The 22,212-nt window shown below is 37.1% G+C and overlaps 2 protein-coding genes across 11 annotated transcripts in view; one reads left to right on the top strand and one right to left on the bottom strand.

Annotated features, from left to right (window-relative positions):
- Positions 1–22,212, bottom strand: part of LOC128890345 (protein expanded-like) — a 133,761-nt gene that overhangs the window by 65,185 nt on the left and 46,364 nt on the right. The window lies entirely within an intron of this gene.
- LOC128890348 (putative sodium-dependent multivitamin transporter) lies at positions 8,884–19,809 on the top strand. Of its 8 annotated transcripts, none has more exons than XM_054148771.1 (8): positions 8,884–9,143; positions 9,803–10,140; positions 10,650–10,871; positions 11,896–12,236; positions 14,745–14,864; positions 17,120–17,434; positions 18,363–18,728; positions 19,348–19,809. In XM_054148771.1, exons 2-8 carry the CDS (start codon positions 10,030–10,032, stop codon positions 19,628–19,630), a joined length of 1,758 nt encoding a protein of 585 aa, XP_054004746.1. In that variant the 5' UTR covers positions 8,884–9,143; positions 9,803–10,029; the 3' UTR covers positions 19,631–19,809. The 8 variants fall into 8 exon arrangements, with proteins under 8 accessions (XP_054004746.1, XP_054004744.1, XP_054004741.1 ...); XM_054148769.1 differs by having other exon boundaries at positions 9,759–10,140; XM_054148766.1 differs by having other exon boundaries at positions 9,637–10,140.

Here is a 22,212-nt window from a genome sequence, read left to right as displayed (position 1 = left end):
GTTTGATGTTGATTCGGTTTCTAATGTTATTTTGTGATTCAAGTTGAAAGGCTCCAGTAAGAAAGTATTTTCTTAGGATTGTCGATTTGCCGTTGCGTTACAGTTTGGATGAGAATCTTCCTTTTATTGACAAAGCATATATGTTAATAAGTACTCTACCCTGACACCTGCGCTATAGTTTAGGTGAGAAATATTGACGAAGCATAGAGGTGCAAAGTGTAAACATTTACAGATATCGATTGTGTCAGTGTTAACAAACTCACAAGCAGTGCAAATTGGAAAGATCTTGGAATGCAGCATTTGGAAGCCTTGAGAAACAGTAAGAACGATTATGATTTGTATTTGATAACAGAGATATGGTAGAATGACATTCTTGGTACAATGATCACTTGGTCCTTCCGTTCCTACATAATTTATTAGAGCATACTTGACCTACTGGTCCTCGACTTAATGCATCTAGCGCTTTTCAACTCGATGCATACTTAATCTATCAATCTCCGATGCTTCATGCCATCCCCGCTTTAATACGACATAAGGTCGTCGACCCGACGAAGCCCTCGGGCCGCGACACCAGGGGAGGTACCCGATTAGAATCGAAAAGCACGAGGTTCCGGTGATCGGCAGGGATGAAAGAACCGATCCGCGACGGGAGCGCCCGCGACTGGTTTTATCGTTCGACGAAGTGCGACGTGCGCGCACGTAGGCGGCGGTATATAAACAATGTGAACTACATTCCAGCAGCATGAGTAACCGTGTCTTGCGCACTCTCGCCACTCTTCTCGTCCTTTTCTCAGCGGCGATGCAGCCAGCGCGTACAAATCTAATTACCTAGCAACCTACCTACCTGGCGGGGGAAACCGAAGGGAGCCCGACCGAGGAAGGACGACGAACGGAGCCTCTTACCTCCCGTCCATGTTTGTCGCTTGGCTTAAAGACGTCGGGGTTGCGAGCTTGATACGCGAAGACCGAACAATTTCCGTTCTGACGCGACGCGGTTCTCATAAGCCTGTCGACACTCCCTGTTGGCAGGCGTTAACGCGAGACATATTCCATATAATATCTTCGTTTATTTGGAGACATACAATCTGAACGGGGATTCATTAACACGTTGACTGCCGGACTGATTCCCAATGGAATGCCTACAGGGTTACAATTGTGTCTCGAGACAGTTGTAAACGAACACATCTGACGTTTGTCGTGTTACTTATTTTTGTATCGTCGTCAAAATCTACGAATTCTATTCAGACTTATTTTCATTGATACATTAGCTCTTAAAATGAACTGCTCCAGTTCCTTAGGAAAAATCTCTGTCACCCATATATGGGTGACGTGGCGTTCATCGTGTTAAACTGATTATTTGGCGATGTTGATATTTTTTTTGTACGCCACATTCTTCTTGCGAAGAAATGCACATACGATTTTGTTAATATTATAAGCCGCTTCTGCTTCAAGGGTGAGTTCCGATAGGCACACAGCGTGATATTACAGCGATCTAGCGGGACAAAACTAACGTGGCCCAATATCGCGGAAATTATTAGGCCGTCGGCACACGAAGCTATTCAAAAGAAACGTAATTGGTTGCATCTATGTAGATTATGCATCTATGTATGTATACTCTATACAGAGGGAGATCGAAGGAACTTTGATTTCTTCCATCTCCGGGTCTCCAGTAGCAGCAACGTCTACGTGGTGAGACCTGGTAATCGGTATTATTCGCGACGAACAATCCTTCGTCGCGAGTAATATCCAGCTAATGGCTGCGAACTTGTAATAAGATCTTTAGATATAAAAAGTGCAAAGTGCAAAGTGTAAAGTGTAAAGTGTAAAGTGAAAAGTGAAAAGTGCAAAAGTGTAAAGTGTAAAGTGAAAAGTGCAAAAGTGTAAAATGCAAAAGTGTAAAGTCAATAGTGTAAATGATAACAATTGTTTAATCCTACATTCTTATCGTGCGAATCAGGTTGTGCTCAATCATGCCGGACCCTGTCTTTCAACTATTAGATCAGTCGTAACGTCTCTCAAGGATTCGTTCTTGGTCCTCTTTCATTTAGCATTTATGTATGAATGATTTATCGTCAGCAGTAAGTGTCAGGTGTGTATTTATACTGATTGCAGCCAATTGGTTAAGATTTGCTATGCTCATTGCGCTGAGCCTGCCAGTGTGAGACAGAAAATGACCTTCGTATGTTTTCGCGTTGGTGTGGCTTACACGCTTTGCAATTAAATCCCTCTAAATTCTCCGTCTTTATGGCAACTCTTCCTTCCTACGTAACTTATCTTCGCTTAGTATCTCGCTTGATCCGAGTGTCCTTACTAATGAAATTCCTCGGGAAGCTTGACGTAACGTTTGATCTATGTGTTTCGATAGTTACCTGTGACGCTTTGCTTCGTCGCGTTTCTGTTTTCTGCATACTTTCTGTGATTCAACTAGACATATTTAAATCAAGTTCTTTCTAATATTCGTACTTTTTTCATGTTTGGTGGTCGCTGCATACTTGCAATGCTTCAATTTGAGGTGTTTTGACTTAAATTCAATCTAAATTCGTATTTACTTAATGTTTAGTGGTTGTTACACAGATACCTTGGAAAAGCAACTTAAAGGAAAAATTGTATTTAATCTATCCAGATAAATTGCATAGACTGGGATTTGTAATAAATTTAAATTATTTGAATTTAGAGAATAGTCCAAATCTGCCTCTGACCATTTGACCAAAATTGACCTAGTTCTAAAAAATATATGGTTAAAGTATCGATCTTCATTGTTAAACATTTCGCAAAGAATTAGATATCAGATTAGATAAACGATGGTTTCAAAATTCTGTAAATATCATACCAAAAAAAGAAAATAATTTATTCTTTATATTTTATTTGTCTCAACAGTGTAATATTTTCCTCAGATGTATTTCGATATAATTATAAACAAGGAGAGTATTTAAAAGTATGATTCCATCAAAAAACTACTTTATATGCTAAAAAATATGTAGACGCTATACGAATGTCTAAAACATTCATAATAGGAATATATCATAACATATTCACCTTATTTCAATTGTCCATAAATGACAATATATTAGGAAATACATTTGGAATAATATATTTAATAATATAATATAATATATATTTGGAAATAAATTGTAAGTAAACAAACGGAAAGCATGCATGAATCGACCCAATATATCGGACTGTATATCGATGTACAACCTCTGCCAGGTCTAACTGTATGCTAATGAAAACATAACGTACTATCTCGGGGCTCGATTCGTCGTTATCTTTCCGTTTGGCGTGAATAAATGCGCGATATCGCGGTTAGTGTCTCGGGAACGAGAACCAGTACATCTCCCGTGTCATTCGAAACTGCAGAAGCTGGGTAATTAGATCTACGGGAGGAATGCGGTTTTCCCGTCTCGGCCTCTTCCTGTCCGTTCTTGTTCATCTTCCTCCGGCTGCAAAACGGAGAAATCGAGAAAGGCGACACGAAAGAGATGGAGAAAGCCCTCCGAGCACGGAGTAGTGACATGCACGTGGATATTCAAGGGGTTGCGTCAAACTAATCGGCTCGAAAAGAGCGGATTCTTCATAAATTTTGTACGGGAAATATATATCGGTCTAATTCAAACGAATCTTTTATTCCGTATAAAGTATTTTTTGACGTTTAAGAAACAATTCTTGTGATACAAAAAATGTACTTCGAAAGAAATTCATTACGATAAGAAATAGATTTAATTAATAAACCAAAATCCTGTGCAAGATTTTTCAGCGCTGAATTTAATACAATTTTAGGATATTTCTTTTAAGATTTAATCAAGATTAACCGATTCGATCTGTACTGGAAACAGTTTAATTACGGTGTTTCGACTTGTTGGACGAAGTCGTCTTCAAAGTCCGCAGGGATAAACCAGAAGTCTATTTATAGACATTTTTATTGGAGTATTCACCTCCTCGGATTAATTGACAACTGTGTTGTTGGTTATCTACTCACAAAGCTCAATTTGATAAAACAGATAGGACTTTTGATAAACCTAGCGACACTAAGTTAATATACACTTATGTAGAAAATCGTATTCTTAGTTGTAAACTACTTCTAAATAGGCCAGTAGTTAAACAATTAATTCTCGAGTTTATTATCCTCAAAACTAAACTGATAATATTTTCGGAATTGTATTTATCATCTTCGAAAATAAACTACCATTAATTCCCGGGCTTCGTTTATTATTCACATGTTTGATTACTTCCAATAAATTTTGTACTCGAGGCTAACATTTCAGGGGATAAGAAAAATTGAGAAAAACGACCAAGGTGGTGGCTCAATTAAAATGCACCTGGGAGTGCACCGTATTCGACCTACGCGTCCCTCCACCCACGGCAAAACGAATGCATCATGCGTGCATACGGCGGTTCGCATGCGGCGCATTCCAGTAAAGTCCCTGATCTCCTGCCCTTGCGGTTTAGCATTCTCGTTAAGCCGCGCTGGAATGCCTCTCCGGCGCGTATTCGCGGTTAACGAATAAATCGATGGATTTATGAATAATCCGCCGGCAAATTACAGGAGTGTATGATTAGATCGTAATCGATTCGATCCGCGGCACAACCTGTTCTTAATTGCAAAATGATTTCCCCTTAACGACGTTTCGATACGGAAAATTTATTATCGTCGTTCCTCGATGGTCGACGAGTTGGCGACTGATGCCGGAGCCGCGCGATGCGCGGTAGATCTGCGCGAAACGTCCCGGGAGACCCGAACGAATGCGCGAAGCGTGCCACACGGGCGCTCCTCGTCCATGACCAATAAAACAACTCCGTGGAATGAATATATGCCGAATCGATCGTGCCTTCGACTATTGCTCGCCATATCGTAATTTGTTCCGTGGTCTGGCTTGCGTTAACGTAAAGATTCTCGATCGTAAGTACTCGATTCATGGCTTGGTTCGATAATAATCCAACATAATGTTACATACACTTATAATTAAGAGTGTAGAAGCCGTAATGATGTCTTCTTTTTGGTAAACCTGTTTCTTTTAATGCATTTGCATTGTGAGGCACGCAATTTATTTCGAAAGAACTTTACTTACTGTAGTTTTCACCCCTTCGATTGCTGAAATAGTGAGTAATCCGACAATTGTGAATACCTAAATTATTGCCATCTGTTATTTAGAATTATAATTGAGCTAGAAGGCATCGACAGAATTTCTGTATAAATTCAAACTATTGTTAAGAAAAGAACGTAACAACAATAATCACGAAACAATCACAGAGTAATCGTAACTCAGCTCTGCCATCAGAGATCATTGCTACGGAATTAAGAATTATTGAGAATTATTCAGAGAAATGTTCACATTTATTTGTTTATTCTTTCAATTTAAATGTTTCTCCATGTTCGAAGTAAAACTCTCTAAGCACAAATAATTGAAAAAAAAAAATATTAGAGATCATCGCTAAAGAATCGAGAATTAATTATTAAGAATTATTAACTGTTCACATTTACTTGTTTATTCCTTCATTTAAAAAATGTTTCGACGTTCAAAGTGGAACTCTCTAAGCATCAGAGATCATCGCTAGAGAATGAAAAATTATTGAGAATGAATAGAATTTCATTAAAAGTGTTCATGCATATTCCTTCATTTCAAAGGTTCCTTCGTCTTCGAACCTGGAATTAAGAGAGAAAATCTCGTAAGAAGATTTTATTAACGGAATAAACGCAACGTGACAAGATCATTTCGTTCCGGGGCGATTCCTGTTCGAAACACTTTAGATACCTATCAGGATGATTGAGTATCGGAACATTGACGTCTGATTTAATTCGAGCCGTTACTCGGGCAACAATAGTCCACGGTTTATGTAATTGTCTAGCCTCGTGGCTGCAACGGCCACGTTCTACACACCTTCGATGTGTTACACGACCGACTCGTGACGAGGGAACTGGCGCTAACAGGCACCAACCCGTGGAATCGCTAATGTGTAGGTAAATTGTTTATGCGAACAAATAAGTTTGCCTAGCAGCGATATAGGTACGAAACGACGCGACAGATAGAAATTACTCTCGCTTATACCGATCCACGATTATCGGTCTAATTAACCCCGTGAACCGGCTACTATTACCGCCTGTAAACGCGGTATTAAACACCCTCTCGCGAATATTCGAATCGAGATGTCCGATTGCTCGCGGTCAAATCACGGAACCTATGAATAGATATTGTTCGGAGCAGGTTGCACGAATACATACATGCTACGTAAAGATGAATTTTATGGACGAGACTCTCGTTCGTCTATCTTTACGATTTTATTTTTCAAATGTAAATGGCAAAGTCGTATTCTGGTATCGGTGTTATACTTCACTGGGCTGATCTTGATTACTTTTAAAGCAGAGATATATTAGTGATTTAAATAATTTCATGTTTCGATGCTTCCTATGTTATCGGTGTATTACTGTTTACTTTGAAAATGAATTTAATTTCAAGTCCGAAATTCGGTACTATTTCGGCCAAAGGTTAAGTTTATAGCATTTTGAGTTACAAATTACTGCAAAAGAAGATTCTTCGCTTCTTATTATCAATATAATAACCTAAATTACGCATTTGTATTAAATCTAGGCGCTCAAAGTATAACGCTTTAAATTTGCCTGGTAGTGAATGGTTTAAAGAGTGTTCGATTGAATCTTGAATATCGCAAATAACCTAAATTACGCATCTGTATTAAATCTAGGCGTCCAAATCAAAACGTTTTAAATTTGCCTGGTAGTGAATGGGTTAAAGAGTGTTCGATTGAATCTTGAATATCGCAAATGTTGCCAATATTTCAGATAATTGCAGAACCTAGTCTTGCTTCGTTTAGCCAGCCCCTAATTACAAAAATTGTCCATTTCGATCGTTTCAGCGAATCCTGCCAAGGGCGTACCGATAACTGTTTCTCCCGCTGTTAAAAATGCCTCTCAACGATATTCCGTGGGCAGGATCGATAGATCTATTTGCCGATTCGAGACGTAGGTGCACGGTTTCGAGAATGCGCGACGCATTCGTGTCCCTCGTTCTCCGTTTTCTTGCATGCCGTGCACTCTATTCTAATGCGACGGTGGAGGCAAGAAGAAGAAGAAAAGATACCCATAGGTTACCGTGGAATTTATTTCGACGATATCGGTAAGAGACTCCCGCGCTCACGGCTAGGATACCGGGAACGCGGAAGTGCGTACGTGCACGTTCAACGCGTAGGTTTGTATAGCCGCGAACGTGCATAAGCCGTGACTCCGTAAGAAGCGCTTGTCGTGCAAACAACGCATTATATGATACCACGCAGGAAATGGTTGTCGCGGGTACCGTAAAGACTGCCGAGACCTATGCGAGATCCGATATCTATGGGCTTTGGCTTAATATTTGCAGTATACTTTATAACTGTAATCTTTATAGCGTAACTGTGCCTTTACATTGAAGACGATCGTGTCCTTGCGTTGTTGCATCTTCTACGAGGCGATGAATATTCGCTAAAGTCGATACTGGAATAAATATACTAACAATCGTATATTTTAATTATATGCAAATAGCGTTCTACAATTGAGATATTAATTATAAGTGATCTGTGAAATGTTGAAGGTTTTTATACTCTTCTTTATTTATATATTCGGGGTGTCTCAAAAGTCGGGGAGGAGCCGGAAATGGGTGGTAGCTGAGACGATTCTGAACAACAATTTCCTTTGCGAAAATGTCGGATGGGGCTTCGTTAAGGAGATATTAAGAGAAAACCCCGACCAATCAGAGCGCGCGTAGACCGTTGGAGCGGCCGCGGTAGCGAAGGCTACGCGCTAGGCGGCAGCGTCAATGTTCTTCGATGCACGTCGAGTCACTTGTTCGCGTTCAAGCGCGGCCGCCAGCGCGTAGCCTTCGCTACCGCGGCCGCTCGAACGGTCTACGCGCGCTCTGATTGGTCGGGGTTTTCTCTTAATATCTCCTTAACGAAGCCCCATCCGACATTTTTGCAAAGGAAATTGTCGTTCAGAATCGTCTCAGCTACCCCCCATTTCCGGCTCCTCCCCGACTTTTGGGACACCCTGTATATATTTATATGGGTAAAGTAACAGTCGATATTGGAACGAATCTATTAATTACAATTTGAGCCTAGCATTTCTGCAATTCGAATAGTTGTAGGAATTACAATTTAACAGTCGAAATTGTGCAAACTTCATCTCAATCTTCTGCAATGCAAAAATAGAATTGAAATAATTTCTCTGAAACTGATAGCTCAAAAGCACAAATACATTATTATTTTAATCTTCGTCTTGTAGCTTAAATGCAATCGTATATATCTCTAATAAAAACGCATGTACACGTGTACATTCGAACACGTTTTCATTAAACAACAAATATTCTACATATATAATATAAAGAAATCAATCTGGCATATCTTGCACGAGGAGTAATTTAATCATTTAATAATTACTAACAAGTCATAATTTCAAAAATAATTTGAATTCATTTGTAATTCTTCATAAGACATTCTTAAAATAACGAGAAATAAATGTGAAAATTTCAAACGAACCTCCATTATCAATGTAAATAATCTCTTAATGAAAGGAAAAAAATGATAATAATTTACCAAACTATCTTCAAACGCAATATCAACGATAACGTTAACCCTCTGCGTTATTACTGATATCTTTCTATTTGCACTTGATCTCTGCCACGATACTTAAAGATGTCTGGAGGCATTTGGTCTCTTGAACGGACAAAGGCTATCGAACGATGCTAAAGAAGTTCAGTTAAAAATATCGACAAATTTAAGCGGTATCAAGTGCCAACCACGATAAGAAATGCGTGAATACAGATCTCGCGTTAGATCAACGATAACAAGCCGCGCACGATCATACATTGATAAGGCGAAGGACCCGTTCCGGTACGGCTTAACGTCAGTAACGTTCGGACCGGCGCGGCGTGCCAATTGAATCGATAAGAGAAAGTGTTAAAAAAGAAAAGTGGTTTCGGTTCAGTCTGTACGGACCACTAAAACGTCGAGAATCTACCTACGTGATCGTGAACTGTTTTAAAAATTGAACAAAGTAATTGAAAGTTTATGGAAAGACTTACAAACACAAAAAATAAAGATCAGAAATGTTAACGGTTGTGAAAACAAGCTTCACGTTTTGCTTTTTAGATTCGAGTCAGGTTCGATAGTTATAGACGTTATAATTACTATATCGAGTATAGTTAAGATTAGTGTAGCTGCAGATACCGAAAATGATTTGAATCTAAGAGTCGAAATGCGTGGTGTCTGCAAATATCATAATTGTAAATATAATTGATTATAAGACTGCAGATGCTTATGCATTTATGGTAAAGAGGAATATGGGTAAATCTATGAGAGTATGAATAAATGTAAAAATATGTAAGATATCAACAATGATATATATGTTGCACCGTTTAGAAGGTTTGAGTTTCATTTAATTTATAATTTTTTATCAGTATCTGTGAAAATATTAATTTGCATAAACATCAGTAGTTTCGTAATGACATTTGATGATGTAATTTCAGTTTTGAGATTGACAGATCCTAATGATAGCACCAATATAAAAGTAGAAACGTACAGTATCTGTGAATATTATAATTGTAAATAGACCTAATATACTTCATAATATAATTACAATTATAAAATTTACAGATTCTGAAGATGGTTCAAATCTAATATTCGAAACCAGGACTACCTGTAAACATTGCAATTATAATTAATATTACAAATACAGTTATGAAATTGACAGATACCATAAAAAGACTCAAATCTAGTAGCTAGAGTGTCTAAAATAAATTAAAGCTTCTTCTCGATGAAGAAATAAGAAGCAAGTGGAACGCTCTTCGTGCACAAATGGCGGAGCTGTCTTTGGAGATTGTTACGTAAACACAGTGATCGAGGCAGCGCCGATCGAAGGCACAGGATGTACTTAATTGTTGGCCCATGGATTGTGTCAAATAAATAAAGTGTGAACTGTCGGGTCACGAGACCGAGCGTTCGTCGTCCGTCGAATTTAGTTCGAAGACAAACTCACGATAGGACAATATGGCTACGTTAATGGTAGCCGATTACGTTGTGATCGTTTTGATGATGCTCGTCAGTTCGGGAATCGGTGTGTATTATTGGCTCACGGGCGGCAAACAAAAGTCGACAGAGGTGAGCGTTTTTCGTATTTAACTATTATAATTATCCATATTTCAATCCCTCAACAAGTTTAAATTACTCATAGTGATACAGTTTAAATAAAATACTAAAATACTGTTTCAACGTTAAATCATTGAAAATAGAAATTTATACGAACCAAAATGTATCGGTACGTCGTTGACACTGTTGTGATTAAGATGGCCGAATTGTATGGAACAGTAAATCTTTTTTTCTCATCAAAAATTAACGAGTAAATAAATTATTCTGAAATAAGAATAACAACGTGTTATTTTGTGTTTTACTCAAATTTTGAAGTTGAATAAGAAATGGAATTGAATTCTATGCAATTTTAGCTTTGTCTATCTTTTAAATCATGTGCCTCAGACTTCAAGAAACTAGAGAGAACGTTCATTTATAATTTCTGGGAAATACAATAAAAAAATTGACTGAAACTATGACTGAATTTTCAACGATTGTAGCCTTGTGTTATGCTCGTGTAATTTTGTTGTTGTCCCCGTCAGGAGTATTTCGTGGCGGACAGATCCATGCGAGTGACGCCGATTGCGATAGGTTTAACGGTTTCGTACCTATCCGCGGTCAGTTTGCTGGGAGTGAGTTCAGAAACTTACGTTTATGGTACCCAGTACGCCATAATCAGTATTGCCTACGGGCTGTCTACTCCGTTCGCCGCTCACTTGTACCTGCCAGTGTTCTTTAAACTTGGAACGACCAGCGCTTTCGAGGTGAGTCCACGAACGGAATTCGCGAGAGGAATCTAGGATCCAGAAAATTTTTACGAAAGGAACCGTGGTCAAATAGTAAGGGCTGGTGAACATAAAGAAATCATAAAATATTAGTCGTATTCAGGCAGTAAAATTTATGAAAGAATTAGTTAAGCTTCTATAACCCATGTAATTTTCAGGTTACATGCTGATACATCGATATTTTACCAAATAATTTTAGTTTGAATAACATGTATGCATCCTTGAAAAGGTGGAGAGGTTGTGGAACAAAATAGTACCTAACTAATTCAATAAATACACATAGAATTCAAATGTGCCTTTGAATTTTTCTCAAAAATTCGCACGAACTTTCTGGACAACTCGATAATTTTGTTAATAATTACAGATCTATTAGTATTCGTATTACTTCTTTTAAAATATTATCCTCCGATACACAATTTATGTTTTCATATAAATAATGATTGCATGTCCATGCAGATTATGACCGTACTATATTTTAATAATTTTCTATTATATTATGATTTTACTGTTATGGTATAATCTAATATTTTATAAAAATAGCTCCCAAATACGGCTATTATTCTACAAAATTAATACTAATCTAGTTAAAAATAACAGTCCTATAAGAATTCATATTATACTTCTTTTAAAATATTATCCTCCAATACACAATTTATATTTTCATATAAATAATGATAGCATGTCCATGCAGATTATGATTTTACTCTATCTTAATAATTTTCTATTATATTTTTATTTTACTATTATGGTCCAATCTAATATTCTATACAAATAATTGCTCAAATCTTTAATGCAATATTCTACCAAAATAGCTCTTAAATACAGCTATTATCCTACAACAGGTCATGTTCGCTTACTAATCACCATAGATCTCAAAAATTCCCCTTATCGATCACGTTGTACATGAAGAAAGGTTCTCACAATTTCCTAAACACGACCAAACAAGACCATCCAATTGAAATTGCTATGGGTGTATTAAGAAACAAATTTGGTGTACTTTCAGTATTTGCAAAAACGTTTCGGCACAGCTGCCAGGCTGGCGGCGAGCCTCGCGTTTCAGCTCCAACTGTTATTGTACAGCGGAGTGGTGCTGTACGCTCCAGCGCTCGCCTTGGAAGCCACCACCGGTATCTCGAGGACCGCGAGCGTAATCGGCATAGGATTGGTCTGCACGTTTTATTCGACGATCGGCGGTATCAAGGCAGTCATCATTACGGACGTATTTCAGAGCCTGCTGATGTTGACAGCCGTTATCTTGGTGATCCTCACAGCAGCCGTGAATGTCGGTGGACTCGATCAGATCTGGGAGATCGCTTACCAGGGATCGAGGATCGAATTTGACAAGTATACGTCGATCGTTTTAAATAATCGCGAGTGTAACTCGTTTCAGCCTTTTTAAAATTTATGCTCTCTGTCCATCACATTTCCAATTCGAACTTTCAGTTAATTTCAGAGTCGATAAATAGGACTAAATTTTAATTTACACAACTGATTGCATAAAGAAGAGTGCTGATAATTTATTCGTGAGCAATATTTGGTATTGAAGTCTTGAGCCATGTATGGTACACAGAAACACTTACTTTTTTAATTGACAATTTCAATGGAATTATGTGTACTGTGAAAATTGCATTCAATTATTAAAATAAAATAGTAAAATATATTGTAATATATTTACGATAAAATAAGTAACAATATATGTATATATAATCCTCGTAAGACTTCCTTCTCGACAAAGACATCAAGAATCTGTCGAGTACGCGCGCATTAATGAAGGCGCTCGTATTTGATGGAATGCGTATTACACAGCGCTTATTGTAGCAATTTCATACATTTCCACGTGGTAACGACGCACTTACTTCGCCTAGTAGCAAATTGTTGAAAGTGTTTCTCGGTGACGCGTAAAAATATTAAATAATGTGTTACTTAACGGAGTCGGTAAATTAACAGCACTCAAGAACGCGTTCAAGTATTTCGCAACTTCACCCGAATACAGTAATCATTCATATGATTTTCATTACCCAAACTATTGGGTTCGGAAAGTAATTTCGTGTTTTTACCACTGGAGTGATTAATGATATCTTTAACCAGCTAACTTTGTTCTAAATGTTATTATTAGTATATATTTTGACAGTTAAAATTTCAAAGTCCATTTGTAAAAAATGGTCAATGTATAATTCAATAAAAATTGAATAATTTTTTTTTTTATAAATAAAGTTACAAAGTAACTTTCCGAACAATCTAATATATTAAACTTTCGTTGCAAATTACAACACCATTAAAGAGTAACTTCAGTTCACACTTTTCATTTATTTTGTTGTAAAGGATCATGTGATTTGCAAATTTAACAAACAATTGATTAGTTGCCCTTCTTTTTTTTTTATTATTCGAATCGGGAAAAAATAAAATTTTTAATAAATTACTCGGGAAAGTAATTGAAAGTATTCGACCCGCAAATTTATTTCCAATTACACTCTTCTCTGAATAATTATGGTTTGATCGCCGATACCTTCTACATTTTTCAGTACTCGAAATCCTGCTTTATCTCTGCTCGCTAATTGCCCTGCCAGCATTGAGACGTTAATTAATATTTACGATTATTCGGGGAAGGGAACTGCTCCTTTATTGATATTTGAGAGTGGTAATATATTAACGGAAGTCTCGTGGTACTTTATACGTGTGTAATCCTCTTTACTCTGAATTCTTTACGATTACTTTCCTTAAGCTTTTACGATTAATTATATTTACTTGTAATCCAACATAATTTGGATTTTCTGTTCCTGTTTACTATTCACCTTTGATTAATTTCTTATGTAGCCTAGTATTTACAGTCCTTCATTTAAAAGTTTATAACGAATTTGACAAAAGGAGCTTTGGGATTGTTTTTTAATAACAAAATACGCCAGTCAATGTATTAATATTTGTCGGATTAAAAACTTTGAATTGAATAACTAATCTTCTACAGTTAATTTTTATATGCATCTAACGTTTTTAAAATTCTTAATTTTATTAAATCAGAATCCTTAATTAAAAAGAATTTTAATGTACTTGAGCAATCAAAATTATGATGCTATGATGTTCTTGAGAAAGACATTCAGAATATTATATATTTTTATATATTGTTTATTTATATCATGATATTAATATCATTATTTAATTATAATATATTTCCATTAGATATTATAATTAATACATACATATACAAAACTGAATTATATAAAATGTATAAATTGGATATATTCCATTCCATATGTATGTTATTAAAAAGAACAAGATCCAGCAGGCCCTTCTGAAAAACCAGTTACATTTCCCCATTTTAGTTACCATTCAATATCTTAATACGTGAAAATAAATTTTATATAAAATGGTTGAAACGTCGTTTAATAAACGACTTCATACACACCATCGCAAGACTAAAATTAACATTCTCCAGTCTTCGCATCTACATAAGAAAACAAACGCTTACCTTGTCCGAATAATCGTAACTTTGCTTTCTAACAGAGGCCATACCTATTACTTTAAATTCAATTATCATTTTTTATTACTGTCGAAAGTTGCAAAACAAATAATACCGTTGCAATATCACCTCGAAACATTCTTTCTGAATGAAACACCGCAGTTATGCGAAGCAACACGCGCAACAGTCTGCCAGCGACTTCTTAAATCGGGTTTCTCGTCGCCATAGCATAGTAACTCGTCGTCACGGCAATTGATTGTTAACGTAAAAGCGCGAGGCGTGATGCGGTCAGCACACTTTCGAATAATCCTTCGAGCATACACCCGTACCATTTATTTCCACCGAAGGAATTCGAGGCGTATCGATACTGACAATGGTGTATATGTGCGTTCATTCAGCATTTCAATGGACCCAACGGTACGACACACCTGGTGGAGCTTGATGTTTGGCGGTTTCTTCACCTACCTCTCCTTGTACGGCAGCAACCAAGTTCAAGTTCAGAGAATGTTAACCCTCAAGTGAGTACGCGACGACTTTCTAACCGATTCTACGTTCCCCTGCCAGATCTGGCCATATTTTAATTGAAATGGAAACAAGAAATATAAGTTTTTGAAATAATTTTATTCGAACTGTCATTTTCGATACAGTCATTCGAAAATAAATATGATATCAATTCGTTTGAAATAATAGCTATTTCAAGTAACGAATTGTCTCGTTATGTTTATATTTCGAATCTGAGGAAAGAAGTAATCCTTAAAATAATATGTTACAAGAACAATTTATTTTACGAAGTCTTTATAGTAATTTGCTTCGAGCAAAACTCTTACTTCGAGTTCGTCCACAATTATTTCGTGCAATTATTTCAAATAATTATAAAATAAAATAACGTGTTATTTGCAATAATATTTCAGGTAGACTCTCCACAGGTACAGACTGTGGAGCATAATTATAGCACCACCTATATATCTACTTCATTTCATACAATTTATTTTATTTCATACCAACTAAAAATCAGAAGCATGTAATAAGATGAGTGGTGCTATAGTTATACACCGCATGTTACGCTAAACATGTATTCCCATGATTAAAGGTGATACTTGTTTATTTTTGCCAAGTTCGACGCAGTTATCATCGTGACCTTTTTCAAAGTAGCTGACATGAACTTTTGAAAATTAAAATTTATTTCTATAACCCTATAATTTCTTGGTCGATGAAACCACCACTTTAAAATACTTATGAGAGTTTATGCGAGTAATCCTTTGCCGCGCAGGGTGTCTTCGAAGCATTTAGCTCGCACAGAGTTCAAGAGCGACTTCTATACACGCTGCTCCACTGATCTAGTTCGACCGTAAAACGCTTAGATGGGTGCCGCAAAAGGTCTCTGTTACGTACATAATGGTAAAAATGGAACGTTGTACGAATTCATTGCACGCGATTTTTCATATGCATGCTATATACGATAATTCATTCTTCGTGTTTTCATATGAAAAGCTTGATTTCATGATCTTGGCCTTTGACGATCTGTACCTTTCGAACAAATTTGAAGTCAGCAAAATGATGACTTAAACTCCCCCTAATTTCCCGTGAACTACAAAATATTTCAATTTTATCAAAATCCCACCTCTACAAGTCGGAAAATTACCGATTTCATCTGCTAAAGCAAGAATTAAATAAATGTAAAAAATGAACAAATCAAAAGCTGGTATACATATATATATATACATTTATTTAATTATGTGTTATAGGTGTTATACTCGAGTTATGCGTTTTCCATTCTTCTAAATAAAGCTCACGGTATTTCAGTTTTCCTCGGATAGAAATATTTGAACATCTCAGACAGTTCTAAAAGCGAAGTCTAGCGCATCATAGTTGCCTCTGTATCGATCCCAGGGCGTATCATCGCGATTCTGCTCTTCGTACCGTGACGATAGAAAAACGTAGGAATTTCCTTCCGACTTTATCCAAGCCACGCATCTCGCGTGCATGCGGACAGTAGCGATCGTCCGATAAATCGTTACCATCCGGCGGCGCGCGATTCGATTTAATAATAAAAAAAAAGACACGGGACGAGTCGTATTGAGCATATCTGTACATCTTTACGTTCGGATACTTCTAGAGAATCTTTTAAAGACAGGAACTGTTCTATGATAAACTATGAAGATATTAAATATTGATATTACACAATTTGATATTACATAAACCAGATTTTCAAGAATTAATCAAATAAAGTTAATAATTGAAGGGAGTAAGGAGTTCAGGAATGAATAGATTGATTATTCAAATAACGTGCAATGTATAAAGTGTAAATTCTATAATAAAATGTTGGTCAATGTTGCGAAGAGATAACGAAATAACTACGTCTAATATAACAAAATTTCAAGGCAAATTTCTGATGCTTATAATTTCAAAATTGCATATCATTATTGAATACGATTACTGAATATAGATATTGATTATATATATTGCATATAATTACGAATATGTATATATTCAATGATTATATTCAATATATATAATTATTGAACGTACATATTGCATATAATTATTAAAGAAATACTACTTATTAATTTGGTTCTCTTAAAATAATAATTGCAGCTCACTCACAGATAAACAAGTTTGCTTACACCGAAAGAGACAACTTACAACCTCCAACTCTGGAATCGGTACTAATTACGAATACGATTTACACGACCCCCACCTGTGTCTTTTTGATTAATCAACAAGCATGGATGTAATAATCCCGCAGAAAATCGTACACTAACGCGTGTTTCAGAGACGTGAGAAGCGCCCAGCTGGCAATCTGGTGGTCCTGGCCAATGTCGTCCCTCATGTCGTTGGGCCTCTGCTTTTCCGGTTTAGCGATATACACGAAATATCGGAACTGCGACCCCCTGGCAATCGGAAGGATCGACTCGAGCGATCAATTAATGCCTCTTTACGTGATGGACATGCTCTCCGGGTATCCAGGTGTACCCGGCCTCTTTATAGCAGGCATTTTCAGCGCTGGATTGAGCACTATCTCCGCCACGGTGAATTCCATGGCTGCCGTTATACTCGAAGATTTTATCAAACCCATTTGCCGGAAAAAGTAAGGACTCGTAAAATTGCGGAATCCGCCGAACTGTACGACGCGCCTTGTCAATTATAGACTCGCGAGATAGAAGCGAAAGGCTTTCGGGGGTTCAATGTACAGGAATGTTCAATGTAATAGAAATAGAACTAGTATTCGGTAATATACACTATATTACTTTGTTCACAATAATATTTCTTTTAAAGTAATGCAGTCTTATTCTCGTTGCCGATCAAAACACTAACATGTTTATTGGTCTTAACGAACAACAGTAAACATCCTTCAATCGCATTTAAATCTCGCAAAGTTCATCTGAAATACCAATGAATTTTTCAATGACGTAAACATAAGAGAACAATTAATGTTAATAACATATTTTATCTCCTGTAAAAAAAAAAATTACACAAACATTAAATTCCTTATGTCGGTGCTCGTTATAATCGAGTTTGACCGTACTCGATACTATAGAAGAACGACTGTCAAGCTGCAACACTTAATCGTAACTATGTTGAATACCGACATAGAGAAAAAAAAAGATACAGATTAAGCGTTTATCGTAATTGCTGGCAATTTATATCCGCTAATTGGGTTGCTAATGTAAGAGCGCTACGAGTTCGATTTTTTAGTTACTTGACCAACGTTTCCTTTTACATTACGTCATACAGTGAACTTCCTAGTATGAATCTATAATTGTGCCTGATCGCAGTCCATCAAGAATATTTGTTCTAGCGGTGGAAATCTTCGACTGATTGCGATACTTGGAATGTAAAATTATTATATACCAGCAATGTTGTTACAATTAATTATATACCGTGGTACGGATAACAACATATTTATTCATTGCTAAACGAATATAAATATTTGTAACCGAATTAGTTGCAAAAGACAAACCTACATAATACATTCTGTTTATTTAACAAATTAAATAGTATTGGAATTGTTTCAGTGACAGAGACATAAGCGTGAAAGGATCGATCATCATTAGCAAGATTTTGGGTGTCATAGTTGGCCTGGCTTGCATAGCTCTGGCGTTCATAGGACAGCATCTCGGCGGACTCCTTCAAGCTGCGCTGACGATCTTTGGAGTGGTCGGTGGGCCTGTTTTAGGTCTCTTCTCCCTTGGAATGTTCACAACGACAGGCAATCAAAAAGGAGCAGTTATTGGTATTCTGGCTGGTCTGATTTTTTCTCTGTGGATCGGGTTCGGTCAACCGAAACCACCGATTCCAAAATTGGATGTCTCCACGTCCGAATGCAACGCCACTGCGTTTTACAATTACAAAGAACCTCCCAATTTGCATTTGGACACACTGTAAGGAATTATTTTGATATTTCATGACCGTGCCATGAATCTTATTCCATCGTTAATATTATTATTAACTGTTACAATTTATCTATTTATATTTGTAAATATTTTACAATTCCCACGGTTCATTTAACGCATATTACTCTCCATGTGTATATCGTAATCGTTCTCTTCGTTTCTTCTTAGTTTTTATTTCGTTTTCTCATTTTTTTATTTCTACGTCTACAGTTAAACTATTCAGTACAGTACTATATTAATTATAAAATAGTTATTGTATAATTATTCCATGATTATCACCATTAATTAAATCGTTTAATCTATCTATTTATATTCTTTATCATAAATTATATCTCTAATCGCCACTCTATTATTTCTTCCTGTTATTATCGAAAACATTTTCATTCCTTCTTCTTAAATTCAGATTTAAACGTAAATTATCAAAGCTATCCTTTCATACACACATCACAGACGCAGCTGTCCATCGATTTTCATAATTGGAATTCCGCAAACAATCGTCACTAACATCGCATTACGTTTCGTATTTAACGTAGTCGTTCTGCCCACGTAATTTAATATAATTGCTTTCCAAGAGGCAATCAATAAGTGGGAACGATTTCTGTTACAGGCAGACCCACGATGAATCATACTTCTACCTGTACCGTCTTTCGTACATGTGGTATTGTCCACTCGGGTCCGTCAGTACGTTCCTGGTAGGATGGATCGCCAGCTGGATCGTGAACCTAATCACTCGAGAAGAATCTAAGGAACTCGATCCCAATCTTTTCATTCCTATTATTGCGTCGCGAATGCGTAAAGAACAGTCGTCCAAAGTAGAGATGTTCGACTCTTGTAGAACGATCGATACTGGGCTCGATCTTGGATCGAAGCAATTAGAGTCGAGACATTGAAATGATTGAATCTTAGAAGATTCGAAAAATCGTTCCTTTAGGAACTAATTGTACTTCGTATATGTACATAATTTGAAATCTCTATTATGTAAATCGTAGTTTATATAAATAACAGTATAAGTTGTAATTTACTTTCTATTTCTTATCGTTATAATTGTTATAATAAAACGATTAACCTGGACTAATGCCAGGTCAAAAAAAGATATTTTCATAAATCGTTTATAAAGAAACTATAAGATGAGATGTTGCAAAATTTTCATTATATTTCATTGAACTAGTCGACAAATAAAAATTGGTTCCATAACGGAGCCATTCCAAAGCGAAATTGGACACGTCTGGACACTTCTGGATCTTGGATTTTGAGGAAATTTAACTATGTTTGTTGTCTTTAGTGATACGTGAACGTATCTCAAAGGATCTAAACAAATTTTTAGAATTGTTTTATGATATAAAACTCCCTTTATAAACCAAAGTAACAATATTTACTCTAAATAGTATTCTTCAGATTTCAAACAAAACGATCCGAGCCGAAAGCAGCGTGGACCATTTATTTACAATCAGGACCCGTCGCGATCTCCGCGTCGGAGGATTCTCGCGATTGGCCTTCACCTAAAAACGACCGAAGCGGTCTCCGAATTCGAGGAACAAGACACGTGTCGCGTAAAAGACAGCCGCGAGAGTGTGGGGACGTGAAGAAGGCGATTGGTCGTCGAAAAATCGTAAACGAAGCGATCCCCGGATCACGGTTCCCCGAAATCACGACCGATATTGCTCGTACTCGGTCGGTCCGGTCCCTCTTTTGGAATTTCTCGCGGCCACGAGGCGGCGAAGTTTCTTTCTCCTCCTCTGCAACGAGCAGACGTAAACACCCGCGGACCACGGGTGTGCCGAACGTTTACCGAAACGTTCGCAAATCACTATGGAATGCCGTCGGACTGGTGTTCCCGTGCGCGCCATACGGTGACATACAGAACGAAGCAACGACCTGTGCACTGTGCAGCGCTTACGTAAGGAAATAACGCCGCGAAGACACTCGAGTGGACCACCTCGGGCCCCGTTTCGACCATTGCTGGAACGTTCGTGCCGCCAATGTCGATGGTTTTCTAGCGATGGGTATATTAAGAGGGCGAAACAAAGTTAGAAGGCCTAATGTTAAGAAAGTCATTCTGGACGCAGGGAAATTATAGATATATTTAACAATTTTGTTTTATTGGAAAGTATTGACATAAGAGGTCTTACTATTGTAACACCTTAAGGGGTGAAACCACATTAGGAAGCTAAGTGTTAAGGGATGAAGCCATGTTTGATGCATGAAAATCATAGCTATTTTCAACAATTTTTATTTTAGAAAAGTATTGACTAAATGTCAGTATCTGTTTACTGGGATTTAGGTGGACATTACAGAGTCCAATTCCATCGCTGTGTCCAATGTTCGCCCGTCAACTTTCGTTGAACTTTTGAAACTGAGCCTTTACGCGCACCGCCGATGTTAACCAACCGCCGTCTCTTCGTCCGTAATTGCGTTACGCAATTCACGCGTTCCGTGCACTTTGGTTGTTGCTTGCTATTTAGCAAACAACGTGGAGCACCGCGGTTACGCAACAACCGCGAATTCTCGGGATTCGACGCGGAAAATCGTGGCGAAAAGGTCGACGACAGGGAAACTTGCGGAGACTCTTGAAGGCAACGATTGTAGATTATAGTAATCGATAAATGCTACAAGATTTCGACGTGGAAGGCCTGCGATATTTCTTCTAATTATGTGGAAAATTTACATATAACTTCTATTGCATGAATTTTGTGTTAACTTTTACGAAAGAAATCATTATTTCGTCCTTTTTCGAGAGGTTTAATTCTACACATATATATAATTATACTTAATTCATAAAAAGGAGTCAGACTCCAAAAGTGAAAGTTTACAAACAAAGCCTAATTTAAAACACACAAAATTGTTGAACGCGCTTAGAAAAGAAATTATACACATATTAAATTACGCTAAATTAAAAGACAACCTTCTTTGAAAAATAATAACATAATTATGCCTGCCATAAGTATTTCAAGAATCTATGTTCGTTATCGTCCTGGCAATTTCGAATTCTTTTTGAAAAATATTCCAAGCGTTAATCGAGCATGAGGTGCAATCGCTGGTTTATGAAATCATCGCCACGCGATACAAGCATCGTCCGCGGAATGGCACTTCACGTGGCGACCGTGAATCAGGAACGACTGGTATTTTTCCCCATAAACTCGGAGAAGTTTCCACTAATTGAGCTCGTCAAGAATCCGGTTAATTTTTCCGTTCCTTCTTTTCCCGCTGGTTCGAGAGAAGTCCAGCGGTAATAGACCACTTCGAAATAGATTCAGATCGGAACAACGGGAGTCAGAAAACGTTACTAAGAATCGCCTACGAGATTACACGGCCATTCGCAACGGTATTTATGCCGCCCAGTATGCGTGGTAACGAAGCGTTGTTATTCAAGAGATGAGCATAAACCAAATGTTCACTTTTAATTAAATTCTATGATGAGACTGATCCAAATTTCCAATCTTAACAAAATTGCTTAATGAACATGAACCAAATA

This window comes from Hylaeus anthracinus, unplaced genomic scaffold (assembly GCF_026225885.1).
Source record: "Hylaeus anthracinus isolate JK02 unplaced genomic scaffold, UHH_iyHylAnth1.0_haploid 12000, whole genome shotgun sequence".
NCBI classification, from domain to species: Eukaryota; Metazoa; Arthropoda; class Insecta; order Hymenoptera; family Colletidae; genus Hylaeus; species Hylaeus anthracinus.
This window is presented reverse-complemented; position numbering and strand designations above follow the sequence as displayed.